The 17656-nt window shown below is 41.1% G+C and overlaps 1 protein-coding gene and 1 non-coding gene across 2 annotated transcripts; both read right to left on the minus strand.

Moving 5' to 3' along the window:
* Positions 1–5132, minus strand: RPS20 (ribosomal protein S20). Its single transcript, XM_056518567.1, has 4 exons — positions 4976–5132; positions 2948–3047; positions 1723–1796; positions 1–218 (listed from the first exon to the last, which is right to left on the minus strand). Exons 1-4 carry the CDS (start codon positions 4976–4978, stop codon positions 36–38), a joined length of 360 nt encoding a protein of 119 aa, XP_056374542.1. The 5' UTR covers positions 4979–5132; the 3' UTR covers positions 1–35.
* LOC130274770 (small nucleolar RNA U54) lies at positions 1867–1933 on the minus strand. The gene has a single exon (XR_008844483.1). It is a non-coding gene; the product is annotated as a small nucleolar RNA U54 (small nucleolar RNA).
* Positions 5133–17656: the final 12524 nt, after the last annotated feature.

The following is a 17656-nucleotide window of genomic DNA, read 5'->3' on the forward strand; positions in this document are numbered from 1 at the left end:
TTGTTTCAAGATCTTTTATTCAGGAAACATGGCATTTATGCATCAGCAATGGTGACTTCAACTTCTACACCAGGCTCAATACTGATGGAAGTGATCTGTTTCACAATCTCAGAGGGGCTGTGCAGATCGATCAGACGCTTGTGGATACGCATCTGGAAGCGATCCCATGTCTTGGATCCCTCACCACAAGGGGTTTTTCTTGTTGTGATGCGCAGAGTCTAAAATAAAAAGATATATTTGTTAGAGATCAACTTCACAGTATATAAAAAAAAACTAAACCCAAAACTGATCAGTTGCAGTTTTACACCTGCTGGAACAATGCACTAGAGCAGTGGTCTTCAACCTGTGGACCTCCAGATGTTGCAAAACTACAATTCCCAGCATGCCCGGACAGCCAACGGCTGTCCTGGCATGCTGGGAGTTGTAGTTTTGCAACATCTGGAGGTCCACAGGTTGAAGACCACTGCCCTAGGGCATGTGATGGGCTGGTTTAAAATTCCATTATTTATATTTACACTAATTTATATTTCAATCTATGGTGCTGCTTGAAGGCTCATTTCTGCATCATGATAGCTTTTATTGCTACCATTTTGGTTTAGATGAGGCTTTGGACTATTTCAGACATGTGATCAAAATTAAATGCAAACTTTGTTTACTGTACAGGATTAACATTATGGTGAGAATCAAAACCTGTCCAGACAATAAGTTGCCCATAGCAATCAGATTGCTTCTAGAGATGAGCGAACTTACAGTAGATTCGGTTTGTCATGAACTTCTCGGCAGTTGATGACTTATCCTGCATAAATTCAGCTTTCAGGTGCTCCCGTGGGCTGGAAAAGGTGGATGCAGTCCTAGGAGACTCTTTCCTAGGATTGTATCCACCTTTTCCAGCCCACCGGAGCACCTGAAAGCTGAATTTATGCAGGATAAGTCATCAACTGCTGAGCCGAGAAGTTTGTGATGAATCAAATTTACTGTAAGTTCGCTCATCTCCAATTGCTTCTTTCATTTTTGATTTAAATTAAAGCGATCCGATTGGTTGCTATGGGCAACTGGACAACTTTCCCTCTGCACAGGTTTTGATAAATCTTCCCCTATATTCTTATAGATTAGACAATTCTGTTGCAGCGATACAAAATTCTTAAACCACTTATGGGTTGCCTGTGGGCAGCCCAGAAAATCCCTAATTTCCCAAATACCTAACATTTAAAAGTGCGATTTTTATTGTGTAATTTCTGCACATATGTGCAGAAATTACACAATAAAAATTGCACTTTTAAATACAAGTTAGGTATTTGGAAAATTGGTTTTTTTCTGGGCTGCCCACAGGCAACCCATAAGTGGTTTAAGTTTCCACCCTCCATATACCAGTCTCCACTTGTATCTTAATACAAAATTCTTAATCTAACTCCTTGGGGCGCTATTTAAAAATATATTAACACTTTAGTGCAGTGTCTTTAAAACAGTATTCAGCTGTAGCAAAACTATAACTCCCAGCATGCTCTGAAAGCAAAATTTTAAAAGGTTAATGACCAAGTGATTGCCTGTCCCATTTAACTTCATCCTCCCGGACAAGCCATTATAATGCAATTTGGTGCTGTAAATTGGATTTTAAATTGCAAGCAGGATTATGTGACATCTAGACTGGCACTAACCACAATGCCAAATTCTTATGGCTCCATGTATATTACTGAAAGTATCTGAAGGTTAAGCGTCACTTACCTTGGTGGGCATACGGACAGGTCCCTTCACTTTCAGGTTCTTCTCCTTAGCTCCACGGATCAGGTCGGCACAGACTAGAAGCCAAATGTAGATTTCATTAGAAACCCTCATAGCATTTGTGTGTATGTCACTATGAAGTGCGGAGGTCGGCTCAGAATAGCGTATAAATCAATCACTTTGAATCATTGAAAAAAGATCATCCTCATTGCCAACCAAATTCAATGTGTTTTCATTTGTGGGCCAGTTTTCTACATATCGCAGGATATCTGCTTAAATTTTTTGTGTGAACCTAGTGACATTTCAAAAGTAAAGTTACTATACCATACATTTGGCCAATATTGACCTATGTTTGACTTGCATAAATTAGCTGCTGTTCCAAATTGATCTTAAAAGGGATTTGCTACGCTAAATTTAGTGACCCATCCTCAGGAGCCATTAATATGAGATCTGCGCTCCAACAATCAGCTTTGTGTATATGGGTGTTGCAGCTTTGTCAGAATGACTGGAGGGGCCATGCTGTACAGGGGCCATTTACTTATGGAAGACAAACTGCAGTAGCTAGCAAAGCCACTATACTGGGTATAAAGCTGTCTGCTTCGAGCCCTGTTCTCTGTAAGTGGGCACTGCCTTTAGTTATCAGGTGACCAATTTTTTTGGCCTCTTGAGGCTAGGTCATCAATAGGTTTAGCCTTAAAATCCCCTTTAAAGGGGTACTGCAATGGAAAAAATTGTAAATCAACTGGTGCCAGAACATTAAAAAGATTTGAAAATGACTTCTATAAAAAAGATTTAACCTTCCAGTACTTCTTAGCAGCTGTATGCTACAGAGGAAATTGGTTTTTTTTTTATTTCTTTTTGTCTTGCCCAGTGCTCTCTGCCAACACCTCAGTCTGTCAGGAACGTCCAGAGAAGCATAGGTATGCAATGGGGATTCTCTCCTGCTCGGCAGTTCCTGACACAGGCATCAGGTGTCAGCAGAGAACACTCTGGGCAAGTCAAAAAAGAAATTCAAAAATAAAATTTCCTCTGTAGCGTACATCTGCTAAAAAGTACTGGATGGATAAAGTTTTTTTTAAATAAAAGTCATTTACAAATCTGTTTAACTTTCTGGCACCAGCTGATAAGTGTTTTCCATCAGAGTACCTGTTTAAGACCAAACTTTGGGGTACAACACCCCCTGCTACAGAACAGCAAGTATAGTATATTAAGCCAAGTATAACAATACCTTTCTCCAGAGATTTAACATTGCGACTTGTGAGTGTAATTCTGATGCGATGGATGGCCACTTCCTGCTCAACAGGTGCTTTGCCTGTGTCTTTAAAAGCCTGGGGGAACAAGTGTGAAAACACCAAAATCAGTATTGTCAAACACACCATTGTGCACCTCAGATGTGCCAACACTCCATAAGTATTACATTTTAGCAACCAGCACTAGCATTACAATCTCCAACTTTTGCAAAACTACAACTCAGCATGCCCGGACATCCAAAGGCTGTCCAGGCATGCTGGGAGTTGTAGTTTTGCAAAAGCTGGAGGCATACTGTGGGGATACACTGGTCTACAGAGATAAGGTCTCAAATGCAATAGCAACTTCAGAAATCAATGACTGAATGTCCTAGAGTGTATACAACTCCAATACAAGCCTATGTCTCCATTGTTGCACTACACTATATAACCTGCAGACAGTGTAGGAGAGGGATTGAGAGTAAACAGTGTAAGGGTGCATGCACACTAGGTTTCTTAAGATACGGGACCGTATACAGCTGGGAAGAGAGGGCGGAGAGTCAGGGGCGGGGTAACCACATGCTGCCGTATGCAGTCCCGTATGTAATGTATTTCAATGAGCGACTGGAGTGAAACGCTGCCTCCGTTTTGCCCTGTATACAGTTTCCCGACCAGACCTAACGCTGTTGACTGTTTTTAGGTCCTGTCGGGAAACCGTATACGGGCCAAATGGAGGCAGCATTTCACTCTGGTCGCTCATTGAAATACATTAGCAACGGGACCGCATATGGTAGCCCCCCTCTCCCCAGCCGTATACGGTCCCGTATCTTAAGAAACGTAGTGTGCATGCACCCTGAAGATGATGGAAGCTGCTGGGGATGGAGTGATAAAGTGCTTTGATAGAAGCAGACTGCCCATTTACAAGTGCTGCCCAACTACATGGTCCCAGATTGTCTACTCGGGTGCCCACTTGTTGGCAGCACAGACACATTCAGCTGATGACCATTCATTGAGGAGATTTATGAACCCTTGTGCAGAGCAAAAGTTGCCCATCGCAGTCACATTGTGACTTATTCAGAGCAATATGCGGTGGGTAACTACACCACTTCCTCTGAGGGATTTGTTAAATCTCCCCATTGGCCAACTGATAGTCCTTTAAGTTGAAAAACTTGACATTTCTACAGTAATGGAGCATAACAGGGCAGAGACCACCATGAACCCATGGGGAGAGCTGGGAGAAGTGTGAGGCCGTGCGCTTCACTCTGATCCAACCTATTGCAGGAAACAGGCCCCAATGTATGGATCATGTCCCCGACAAGTCAGGCAAAACGGAGTGAAGTGCACACCCCCAGGCTTCTCCCACCTACACCAAGCCATGTGTTGTCTGAAGACCCAGGCTCCTTCCAGACAAGAGTTAATACATCACATGACTAACCCTTTAGTGACCACATGGTAATACAAAAAGTATTCATGTAAAGAAACCAATAAAGCTGTGTCTCCTGATAAGCAAAACTACAAATCCCTGCATGCCCATAAAGCCTTTCAGCTGGCCAGGCTTGATGGAAGTTGTAGTTTTGCAACAGCTGGAGTCACCCAATTAGGAGACACTGCCATAGAGCCTAAAGTCTGGTCCTGTAGCAGAAGGGCAGTGGTCTTCAACCTGTGGACCTCCAGATGTTGCAAAACTACAACTCCCAGCATGCCCGGACAGCCATTGGCTGTCCGGGCATGCTGGGAGTTGTAGTTTTGCAACATCTGGAGGTCCACAGGTTGAAGACCACTGTACTAGGGCAACAGTCAAACCTAGAAGTACTACTACATTTTGTTATACCCCAGCAGGGCATCAGGCAGACTACACACCTGCACCACGTTTAAGGTGTGAACACAGCCCTACACGGACAGAACTGCAGCCCCTAAGATAAGATTTTAGTCAAAACAACTTTAACGCAGGAGCGCAGCAGAGGAGAGATACACGGCAAAGGCCGTCCAACATTGTCCCTTAACCCGATGCGGCACCGCAGCACACTCACCATGTCTGATCACCGTCCTGACCGACTTATTCGTGTACGAAGAGCGCGAACAGCGGTGAGCCAGGAGCAGATGGTCAGCAACGTGTACACACCACAACGGCGCGAGTCAAAGAGGCCGAACACGCCCGCCTGCCTGCTATTTATACCACCCGGGCTCCCGGCCTACCGGAAATACGTCATCACTACAGGGACGCTGTGTTACGCCCCGCCATCTTTAATCAGGGCGCCCGACCCTCACTGTAGTAGAATAGGCAAATATGATATACGGACGAGGAGTGGGGTCGGTGTGGAAACGTTCAGTAACGGGGTGGGGGAGCCCAACGTGGATACGTCATTACGTTGACAAGACTGTTCCATGCTATTAGGAGTCTTGACTATTCGGCTCCTGTTTATAACCAGTTGTTTGCTGTGTTTTATGCTCGTCTACATGAAGCTCCGCCCATAAGTTGTACCCGCCTTTTCATGTAGATATATATATTTAACTTATTATGTGGGAAGTGACACTTTATATACAGCGATTAAAAAAATTAAAAATTTTGTATCAAAATTAGTATTCTTATAAGTGTCTTCTACTAAGCCAAAAAAAAGTTTTTATTTTTTTTAAGTATTATGTGGCTGTCGCACTGTATCTACAGTTATCTATTAACCCCTTAAATGGGCACTGTCACATACAAAAACATCTGTTATGTTGTAAAGCATGCAAAACCAATAGCTTCCAATAGCAATTGCTTTCATTAGAACATTTTCAGTACTTCATACTGAAAAAGCCAGTCAAACAACTGCCCCCCCCCCTGCCTGCTTGCACACATACTAGTCCTGCTGTGTCCATGTGTCATCACCTATGTCATGGACACACTTCCTTGATTGACAGCTGTGAGCGCAGGGCTCACAGATAGAGGAAAAACCCTCTCACTGTCAGCTTGTGTCCCGCTACTGTCAGTGAGGACAAGCTGGGAGTTGTAGTTTTGCTTATGCTAGTAAACTGAGGGAGGGGGCGGAGACCTGCACAGTGAGGCCACGCCCCTCCCTTTGTGAGGAATTCAGACTAGTGAGCTAAATTAACCCCTTAAGGACACATGATGTACTGGAACGTCATGTGTCCGCTCCCGATCTATAACGCGGGGCCACGGCGATCAATAAGTCCTATCAATGCAAAAATGGTACCGCTAAAAACTTCAGATCACGGCTCAAAAAATGAGCCCTCATACCGCCCCATACGCGTAAAAGTAAAAAAGCTATAGGGGTCAGAAGATGACAATTTTAAACGTATTAATTTTCCTGCATGTAGGTATGATTTTTTCCAGAAGTACAACATAATCAAATCTATATAAGTAGGGTATCATTTTAATCGTATGGACCTACAGAATAAATATCAGGTGTCATTTTTACCGAACTATGCACTGCGTAGAAACGGAAGCCCCCAAAAGTTACAAAACAGCGGGTTTTTTTTCAATTTTGTCTCACAATGATTTTTTTTCCGTTTCACCGTAGATTTTTGGGCAAAATGACTGACGTCATTACAAAGTAGAATTGGTGGCACTAAAAATAAGCCATCATATGGATTTTTAGGTGCAAAATTGAAAGAGTTATGATTTTTTAAAGGCAAGGAGGAAAAAGCGAAAATGCAAAAATGGAAAAACCCTCGGTCCTTAAGGGGTTAAAAGTATAATTAAAAAAATAAATAAAGGTGCTAGACACATATAAATTAGATGTACATGGTCAGGATTAGGTACTGAGTGATATATTTAAAAAAAAGTTTTTTTTTTTGTTGGATCTGACGGGTACGCTTTAAGGATGGAGGGATTTTTCATTTTTGGACTTTCACTTTTTCCTCCTTGCCTTCTAATAGCCATAATACTTTTCATTTCCCACCTACAGACCCATATGATGCTTGTTTTTTGCGCCACCAATTGTACTTTGTAATGACATCACTAATTTTACCACAAAATCTACGATAAAACCCCCAAAAAATATTTATGAGGTAAAATTGGGGGAAAAAACTCCATGTTGCAAATGTTAGGGGCTTTTGTTTCCACACAGCACACTTTTTGGTAAAAATGACACCTTATCTTTATTCTGTAGATCCATATGGCTACAATGATATGCAATTTATAAAGGTTGTGTTTTACTTTGGTACTTTTATTTAAAAAAAAAAAAAATAATTACCCTTTGTAAGAAAATAAATATGCTTAAAATTGTCCTCTTCTTACCCCAACAACTGTATTTTTCTTATATGAGGCTGTATGAGGGCAATTTTTTGTGCCTTTATGTGTAATTTTTATCAGCACCATTTTTTTTTGGGTGGGACTTTTTAAAACATTTTCTGGTAAATGAAGTGACTAAAATCAGTTATTCTTGGCTTTGGACTTTTTTTTTACATTTAGGTCATTCACCATGCAGTTTCATTAACATTTTCATACTTTAGACATTTCCGCACGTGGCAATATCACATTTTTATTTTATGTGGTGGAAAGGGGGGGGGGGGATTTAAACTTTTATTAGGGAAAGGGCTTATTCGCATTTTTTCACATGCATATTACATGCAATCTTTCGGTTGCATACATTGAACAGTGCTGTGCCACAGCGCATGATCTGTGTCTATGGTATATACTCTCTTTTTTCAGGCTATAGAAAAAAAAACGAGGAAAAAACAAAGGGGCGTTCCTTAGTGTAGTAGTCCTAGGATATGAAATGGTTATGCGATTGCCACCACCAGCACCCAAGGTGTCGCACTGACCTTAAGTGGATAAACAAAAGGATCAGAAGGGCCACTGTCGTGTGGTCGGGGGCATGCAAAGATAGGATTGTGACAGCCTGCTGTTCTCACCCATTTTTTTCCATTTTCCCAAGGGAGACGGACCACAAGAGTAATGTAAAGAGTACAAAAAGATGGGGTTTCTTGTGAGAGCGCTACTGTGTGACGAAGATGATGAAATAAAACAGCAATATGAGCCAGCACTTACACAGGACTAACTTTTATTGAAAGAAAAGGAAGTCAAATGTAAAACATGGCAACGCGTTTCGGCACACTCTCGCGCCTTCCCGCAGGAACCCCGGCCAGGACGACATAAAATTATATTTGTGGACCTGAGGAAGGCGCGAGAGTGCGCCGAAACGCGTTGTCCTGTTTTACTTTTGACTTCCTTTTCTTTCAATAAAAGTTAGTCCTGTGTAAGTGCTGGCTCATATTGCTGTTTTATTTCATCATCTTCGTCACACAGTAGCGCTCTGACAAGAAACCCCATCTTTTTGTACTCTTTACATTACTTTTTTCAGGCTAGTAATTTTGTGCTCTCTTCATGACAGTTCTCTGTTTAGTTTATGGTTTGTCTGATAAAATAAAATACTGGTGGTGCAGTTTTCCAGGTTAGTGAAATCCTGCATTATCTGCCATTTAGAGGTCTCCGTAAAGCCAGACCACAATCTTATGGCTGCCATTGTTACAGAAGCCATAGCGGGTCCCATTGATTTATAATGGATTTGTACTGGAAATGATCATACTGTGTGGTGCACATGAGGTTGTCCCACCACTAGAACTTATCCCCTATCTACAGGATAAGGGCTTGATCATAAGTGGTCTGACTGCTGAGACCCCACAATCCTGAGATCTGTACCAAAGCCACTTATAAGAGCGGGAGCGGTGGTCATGTTCTGTTCCATTCATTCTCAAACTGATGCTCCATTCATTCTCTATGGTAGCTGCTTAAGATAGCAGATCCCCCCAGCCATCTCTTGCACTTATCACACAGGATATCACTAAAAAAAAGAGCCGGGTAGTTGTCACAGAGCCTGTCAAACATCTATAACTGACTTGTGAAACTGCATTAAATTTAGGGTTTATTAGATATGCATTAAAAAAGTTTGAGAACAAGAGATCCTCAAAAAACAGTCATAGAAACTAAGGATGTTAAAGGGGTACTCCGCTGGAAACACATTTTTTTTAAATCAACTGGTGCCAGAAAGTTAAACAGATTTGTAAATTACTTCTATTTAAAAATCTTTCAGTATGACCACAGTGCTCTCTGCTGACACCTCTGTCCATGTCAGGAACTGTCCAGAGTACAAGCAAATCCCAATAGCAAACCTCACAGTTCCAGATGCGGACAGAGGTGTCAGCAGAGAGCACTGTGGTCTGACAAAAGAATTCCAGAAAGAAATACAATTTCATGTGAAGCATACAGCAGCTGATAAGTACTGGAAGGATTAAGATTTTTAAATAGAAGTAATTTACAAACCTCAGAAGGAAATATATAATATGAAATAATTATATAACCAGTCCTCAAGAAGTAGTGAAAAAAGGAGAAAGAAAAGGAAAGAATGAATACAAAGAGAGAAGTAATAGTGATTTTGAATAAAAAATGTACAGTGATATGTGAGTAAAAATAAAAATAAAAATGGAAAGAAAAAAGAAGAAAAAAAAAAGAGAAAAAATAAAAGTGAGTATGAAAGTTCTCAGTATCAAAGAAAAGTGGATAAGTGCAAAGTAATAATCAGAAAAAATGAGGGTAATGTGAATATTAATAATTATTAGACATCAAAAAAACAAAAAATATGAGAATAATAAGAATGCCTGCAGAAAATGATAATTCTTAAACAATCATATGCATTTATTAAAAATAATAATTGATGCCTGGGCAGGGCCCTTGCTCAGGCATGCAATATAAATATTCCAATAGAATAATTTAAAAAATGCCAACTATCTCAAAATATAAAAATTAAAAAATTGTCCTTTGTAGCCGAAAAAATGTATCAAGTGGTTTGAATAGCAACAGTATTGAATATAATATCCAGCGATCAGAGAAACTGTGTACTCCAGTGATACTCCAATGTGAAACACAGTCACCTTAAACTGTAGTAAATGTTTCAATATTTCATTCAGAAGATATAATGTAATTGCTCACTGTTATCCACTTGTGTCCCACAACAGGTGTTTGTAGAATAGCAATATTAATAGCAAGATATAGTTACAGTTGCTTATATGAAGTCAGGCACAGTACCTTATGGTTTTGTTCACCGTAATGATCGGCAGCTGAATATCTCCAGAGTTGCAGGCTCCGGGGACTGTGGGAGCCCAGTGCCCGCACGGACCGGATCAATCACTACCCTGGTATGGGTAGGGAGGTACTTTTCGTGCCGTGGTTGGGAAGATGTGATGATCCCGATTACGATGATGTAGAGCACTGGGTAATAGATTGTAGCCAAGCAGGAGTATCGTGCTTTGCACAGCTCAGTGGCCGGTCTGTGGAGAAATCGGCAGCGGCTACCCGGCGTCCTCGTGGCGTGTGAATAGCGCGCTAATTCACAGTGGTCCACTAGTCCGGGTCCTACAGCGCTGTCTAGGCAGTATCGGCTGATACAGGTATAAAACCAGATTTGAGATAGGGATGGCTGATAGATATGAGACAAGGCTAGACGCGTTTCACGACTTAATGTCGCATTCTTCAGTAGCCTGATTAAATTAAAAAGGCCAGTACATATGAGGCAGGCTTATATAAGAAAAAACCAATAATGTCACTAACCGGTAAATGGAATAGAAAGACATAGGGAAAACCTGGAATCGGATCTAACAGATGATATATGGATAGTACAGAGGTATAAAGTGTGGATGAATTATATTACTCATCTAGTGTAATTGTGTATAAATGAATAAATAGATATATATGTAAAAATTATGATAAAATATAAATTTTATATAGTTAAAAAATGGGAGTGAGAATATAAAGATGTTAAATTGGTAGATGCATATGTACACATGTATACACATGCATAGATATATATAGATGTGTACATACATATAAAATAAAATCATATCAGGAAAATTGTGTGTAAGACATCATAGGCATAAATTACACTAAATTTGATCAATCAGTAGATGAATGAGCAATGAGACACTAACAGTAAAACAAGTAAAATTAACCCCTTAAGGACCAGGCCATTTTATACCTTAAGGACCGGAGCGTTTTTTGCAATTCTGACCACTGTCACTTTAAACATTAATAACTCTGGAATGCTTTTAGTTATCATTCTGATTCCGAGATTGTTTTTTCGTGACATATTCTACTTTAACTTAGTGGTAAAATTTTATGGTAACTTGCATCCTTTCTTGGTGAAAAATCCCAAAATTTGATGAAAAAAATGAAAATTTTGCATTTTTCTAACTTTGAAGCTCTCTGTTTGTAAGGAAAATGGATATTCAAAATAAAACATTTTTGGGTTCACATATACAATATGTCTACTTTATGTTTGCATCATAAAATTTATGAGTTTTTACTTTTGGAAGACACCAGAGGGCTTCAAAGTTCAGTAGCAATTTTGAAATTTTTCACAAAATTTTCAAACTCACTATTTTTCAGGGACCAGTTCAGTTTTGAAGTGGATTTGAAGGGTCTTCACATTAGAAATACCCCATAAAAGACCCCATTATAAAAACTACACCCCCTAAAGTATTCAAAAAAACATTCAGTAAGTGTATTAACCCTTTAGGTGTTTCACAGGAATAGCAGCAAAGTGAAGGAGAAAATTCAAAATCTTCATTTTTTACACTCGCATGTTCTTGTAGACCCAATTTTTGAATTTTTATAAGGGGTAAAAAGGAGAAAATTTTTACTTGTATTTGAAACCCAATTTCTCTCGAGTAAGCACATACCTCATATGTCTATGTTAATTGTTCGGCGGGCGCAGTAGAGGGCTCAGAAGTGAAGGAGCGACAAATGGTTTTTGGGGGGCATGCCGCATTTAGGAAGCCCCTATGGTGCCAGGACAGCAAAAAAAAACACATGGCATACCATTTTGGAAACTAGACCCCTCAGGGAACGTAACAAGGGGTAAAGTGAACCTTAATATCCTACAGGTGATTCACGACTTTTGCATATGTAAAAAAAATATATTTTTTTTTTACCTAAAATGCTTGGTTTCCCAAAAATTTTACATTTTTAAAAAGGGTAATAGCAGAAAATACCCCCCAAAATTTGAAGCCCAATTTCTCCCGATACAGAAAACACCTCGCATGGGGGTGAAAAGTGCTCTGCTGGTGCACTACAGGTCTCAGAAGAGAAGGAGTCACATTTGGCTTTTTGAAAGCAAATTTTGCTCTGGGGGCATGCCGCATTTAGGAAGCCCCTATGGTGCCAGAACAGCAAAAAAAAAACACATGGCATACCATTTTGGAAACTAGACCCCTCGGGGAACGTAACAAGGGGTAACGTGAACCTTAATGCCCTACAGGTGTTTCACGACTTTTGCATATGTAAAAAAATATACATTTTTTTTACCTAAAATGCTTGGTTTCCCAAAATGTTTACATTTTTAAAAAGGGTAATAGCGGAAAATACCCCCCAAAATTTGAAGCCCAATTTCTCCCGATTCAGAAAACACCCCATATGGGGGTGAAAAGTGCTCTGCTGGCGCACTACAGGTCTCAGAAGAGAAGGAGTAACATTTGGCTTTTTGAAAGCAAATTTTGCTCTGGGGGCATGCCGCATTTAGGAAGCCCCTATGGTGCCAGAACAGCAAAAAAAAAAACACATGGCATACCATTTTGGAAACTAGACCCCTCGGGGAACGTAACAAGGGGTAATGTGAACCTTAATACCCTACAGGTGTTTCACGACTTTTGCATATGTAAAAAAATATATATTTTTTTTACCTAAAATGCTTGGTTTCCCAAAATTTTTACAATTTTAAAAAGGGTTATAGCAGAAAATACCCCCCAAAATTTGAAGCCCAATTTCTCCCGATTCAGAAAACACCCCATTTGGGTGTGAAAAGTGCTCTGCTGGCGCACTACAGGTCTCAGAAAAGAAGGAGTCACATTTGGCTTTTTGAAAGCGAATTTTGCTCTGGGGGCATGCCGCATTTAGGAAGCCCCTATGGTGCCAGGACAGCAAAAAAAAAACACATGGCATACCATTTTGGAAACTAGACCCCTCGGGGAACGTAACAAGGGGTAATTTGAACCTTAATACCCTACAGGTGTTTCACGACTTTTGCATATGTAAAAAAATATATATTTTTTTTACCTAAAATGCTTGTTTTCCCAAAAATTTTACATTTTTTAAAAGGGTAATAGCAGAAAATACCCCCCAAAATTTGAAGCCCAATTTCTCCCGAGTACGGCGATACCCCATATGTGGCCCTAAACTGTTGCCTTGAAATACGACAGCGCTCCAAAGTGAGAGCGCCATACGCATTTGAGGCCTAAATTAGGGATTGCATAGGGGTGGACATAGGGGAATTCTACGCCAGTGATTCCCAAACAGGGTGCCTCCAGCTGTTGTAAAACTCCCAGCATGCCTGGACAGTCAACGGCTATCTGGCAATACTGGGAGTAGTTGTTTTGCAACAGCTGGAGGCTCCGTTTTGGAAACAGTGGCGTACCAGACGTTTTTCATTTTTATTGGGGAGGGGAGGGGGGCTGTGTAGGGGTATGTGTATACGTAGTGTTTTTTACTTTTTATTTTATTGTGTGTTAGTGTAGTGTAGTGTTTTTAGGGTACAGTCACACGGGCGGGGGTTCACAGTAGTTTCTCGCTGGCAGTTTGAGCTACGGCAGAAAATTTGACGCAGCTCAAACTTGCAGCCGGATACTTACTGTAATCCTCCGCCCATGTGAGTGTACCCTGTACGTTCACATTGGGGGGGACATCCAGCTGTTGCAAAACTACAACTCCCAGCATGTACGGTCTATCAGTGCATGCTGGGAGTTGTAGTTTTGCAACCGCTGGAGGCTCCGTTTTGGAAACAGTAGCGTACCAGACGTTTTTCATTTTTATTGGGGAGGGGAGGGGGGCTGTGTAGGGGTATGTGTATATGTGGTGTTTTTTACTTTTTATTTTATTGTGTGTCAGTGTAGTGTAGTGTTTTTAGGGTACAGTCGCACGGGCAGGGGGTTCACAGTAGTTTCTCGCTGGCAGTTTGAGCTGCGGCAGAAATTTTGCCGCACCTCAAACTTGCAGCCGGATACTTACTGTAATCCTCCGCCCATGTGAGTGTACCCTGTACATTCACATTGGGGGGGGGGGGGGGAACATCCAGCTGTTGCAAAACTACAACTCCCAGCATGTACGGTCTATCAGTGCATGCTGGGAGTTGTAGTTTTGCAACAGCTGGATGCACACTGGTTGTGAAACACCGAGTTTGGTAACAAACTCAGTGTTTTGCAACCAGTGTGCCTTCAGCTGTTGCAAAAGCTACAACCCCCAGCATGTACGGACAGCGGAAGGGCATGCTGGGTGTTGTAGTTATGCAACAGCTGGAGGCATACTACTTTGGCTGGGGATGCTGGGGATTGTAGTTATGCAACAGCTGGAGACACACTGGTTTACTACTTAACTCAGTGTGCCTTCAGCTGTTGCAAAACTACAACTCTCAGCAGTCACCGACAGCCAACGGGCATGCTGGGAGTTGTAGTTATGCAACCACCAGATGCACCACTACAACTCCCAGCATGCACTTTAGCTGATTGTGCAAGCTGGGAGTTGTAGTTACACAACAGCTGAAGGTGCACTTTTCCATAGAAAGAATGTGCCTCCAGCTGTTGCAAAACTACAAGTCCCAGCATGCCCATAAGGGCATGCTGGGAGTTGTGGTGGTCTGCCTCCTGCTGTTGCATAACTACAACTCCCAGCATGCCCTTTTTGCATGCTGGGAGCTGTTGCTAAGCAACAACAGGAGGCTGTCACTCACCTCCAACGATCCTCGCCGCACAGGTCAGTCCCTCGTCGTCTCCGCCGCCGCCGCTGCTCCTGGGGCCCCGATCCCAACAGGGGCGCCGGGGATCGGGGTCCCCAGCACCCGGGGTGCACGTCCCGCACCCGCTCACGTCCTCCGGAAGAGGGGCGGAGCGGGTTGCGGGAGTGACACCCGCAGCAGGCGCCCTGATTGGTCGGCCGGTAATCCGGCCGACGAATCAGGGCGATCGCGAGGTGGCACCAATGCCACCTCACCCCTGCTGCCTCTGGCTGTTCGGGGCCGTCTCTGACGGCCCCGATCAGCCAATAATTCCGGGTCACCGGGTCAATGGAGACCCGATTGACCCGGAATCTGCCGCAGATCGCTGGACTGAATTGTCCAGCGATCTGCGGCCATCGCCGACATGGGGGGTCATAATGACCCCCCTGGGCGATATGCCCCGATGCCTGCTGAACGATTTCAGCAGGCATCGGGGACCGGCTCCGCTCCAGATGGTTGCGGGGGGCCGGTAAAACACATGACGTTCTCATACGTCATGTGTCCTTAAGGACTCGGAAATGGAGACGTATGAGAACGTCATGTGTCCTTAAGGGGTTAATATATGAGAAGGGAAAAAGGAAAGAAAAAGATGAAAAGAAAAAAGAAGAAAACAGACAGACAAATGTGTAATAGAACATGGTGAAAAAACTATATTAAAATGTATACTAAAATATGACATGGTACTCAGGCAAAATGTAACAATCTCACAGTTTGACAGTAAAAGACACAGTCAAGGATAAGAATATATATGTTAGTCGCACATTGTGTCGATAAACGACCAGACAATGACGGGTCATGGAAAAGGACCCAGCGGGCGTGTCAAAGAAATCCAAAAAGTTCCATCTCTGCATTGAGTCCTTTAGGGACTAGAGAATCAAATTCAAAGATCTTCCTTGCTTCTGCCCTAGATAGACGAGAATCGAGATCACTACCTCTCCAACATTTTCTAACTAACTGTAGCGCCACAAAAGACAGTTCAGGGGGGTTATTATTGTGTGATTCAAAAAAAATGAAGTGATAATGGGTGGGATTTATTACCTTTTTTGAAATTATAAATGTGTTCAGATATTCTGATTTTCAATTGACGTTTGGTCCGACCTATGTATTGTTTGCCACAATTGCATTCTATGAGATATATGACACTTTTACTGTTACAAGTTAGACATTCTTAAATTTTATGGATATAACCATTGGATGTAGAAGTTACTTCCAAAGTCTTTCTTGGAAATTTGGTGGTTCTGCAACCTACACATGTGCCGCATCTGTGGAAGCCGTTCGATTGTAACCAGTTAGATGACATTTTATTTGGGGGGGGGGGGTTATTGTGGGGGCTATTTGTATCCCCAAATTAGCCGCCTTTGTATAAACAATAGGGGGATTCAATGGTAGGTATTGGCTAATGATTTTGTCATTTTTTTAAAAATGCCAGTGTTTTTTTTAGAATTCTCTCAATTGACTTATAGTCTTTACTAAATGGTATAGTAATTTTTGCTTCAGATTCTACCAGCACTGAATCTCTTGTACTGGTAAAAAAAGAGGACCTATCTAGATTTTTAGTTTTTAAAAGGGATTTGTTTAAAACTTGTTGTGGATAACCTTTATCTAAAAATTGTTTAGTTAATTTGACAGCTTCATCTTCAAATTGTGTATCTAAAGTGCAATTACGTTTGAGCCTTCTATATTGACTGAATGGAACATTTAAAAGCCATCTAGAAAGATGGCAACTATTAAAACGTATGAAACCATTCTTGGATACAGGCTTGTAGTATGTGCTACATATTAATTTTGGAGAATTGACTGAAATTAAGAGATCTAAAAATTCGAGAGATTCAGTGCTGATATGCGGGGTAAAATTTAAATTGAGAGAATTAATATTAAGATTTTGAATAAAAGTGTTTAAAGAATCCCTGGGTCCCTTCCATAAAAATAAAATGTCATCTATGTACCTACGCCAGAGCACGAGATCCGCGCAAATCCTGGGAGAGATGGTGCTGTCCTCCCAGGCTGCCATAAAAAGATTGGCATAGCTGGGCGCGAATCTCGTGCCCATGGCAGTACCGGTCAGCTGTAAATAGAAAGCATCATCAAAATAAAAATAATTGTGAGTGAGTATAAAATTGATAGAATCAAGAATAAAATCAATTTGGTTTGGTAAAATGTCTCCTTTTGTTAAAAAGTACTTGATGGCTTCCAGGCCGGTATTATGTTGAATAATGGTATATAGGGAACTCACATCCAGAGAAGTCAATATAAAATCAGGTTCCCATGTGACATTCTCTAAAATATGAATAATTTGAGTTGTATCTTTGAAATAAAAATTTGTAGATTGTACAAAAGGTTGTAAAAACCGGTCTATATATTGGGATAAATTGGAGGTAATTGAATAAATGCCAGATACGATTGGCCGGGTTCAAGTTATCTTTATGAATTTTTGGGAGACAATAAAAAACGGGTAATCTGGCTTGTGTACCTAAAATAAAATCGTGTTCTTTGGAAGTAAGAATACTAGATGAAAGTGCTTCGTCACAAAGTGTCTTAAGTGCTTTAATAAACTCTTGGGTAGGGTCAGATTTAAGTAGCATATAGGTTTTGGTGTCGGCTAATTGCCTATGGCATTCCTTGTTGTATTTGTCTGTGTCTAAAAGAACAATACCTCCTCCTTTGTCTGCAGGACGAATGGTCACATTTTTGCTTTTTTGGAATTCAGAAATGGCAATTCTTTCTTTATGAGTAATATTGTTATATTTCGATGTAGTTTTAATTTTTCTCAAATCTTCTACAGATTTTTTAAAAGCCAGAATATCTGGACCTATTTCATGTTTTGGATAAAAATTGGATTTTAAAGTGCACGAAGTATGTTTGTATGGATCAGTCTGGATGGGGGGAGAAATTTAAGGTTGTTTTAAAAAATATTTTTTAAGTATCAAATTTACTAATAGGTTTGCTAGGGGC

This window comes from Hyla sarda, chromosome 5 (genome assembly GCF_029499605.1).
Source record: "Hyla sarda isolate aHylSar1 chromosome 5, aHylSar1.hap1, whole genome shotgun sequence".
Taxonomy (NCBI): Eukaryota; Metazoa; Chordata; class Amphibia; order Anura; family Hylidae; genus Hyla; species Hyla sarda.

Coding starts and splice junctions, on each gene's coding strand:
- RPS20 (XM_056518567.1), bottom strand. Junction 1,797..2,947: donor TGTTAAATCTCTGGAGAAAG/GTATTGTTATAC, acceptor TTTGGCTTCTAG/TCTGTGCCGACCTGATCCGT. Junction 219..1,722: donor CTGTCCGTATGCCCACCAAG/GTAAGTGACGCT, acceptor TTTTTATTTTAG/ACTCTGCGCATCACAACAAG.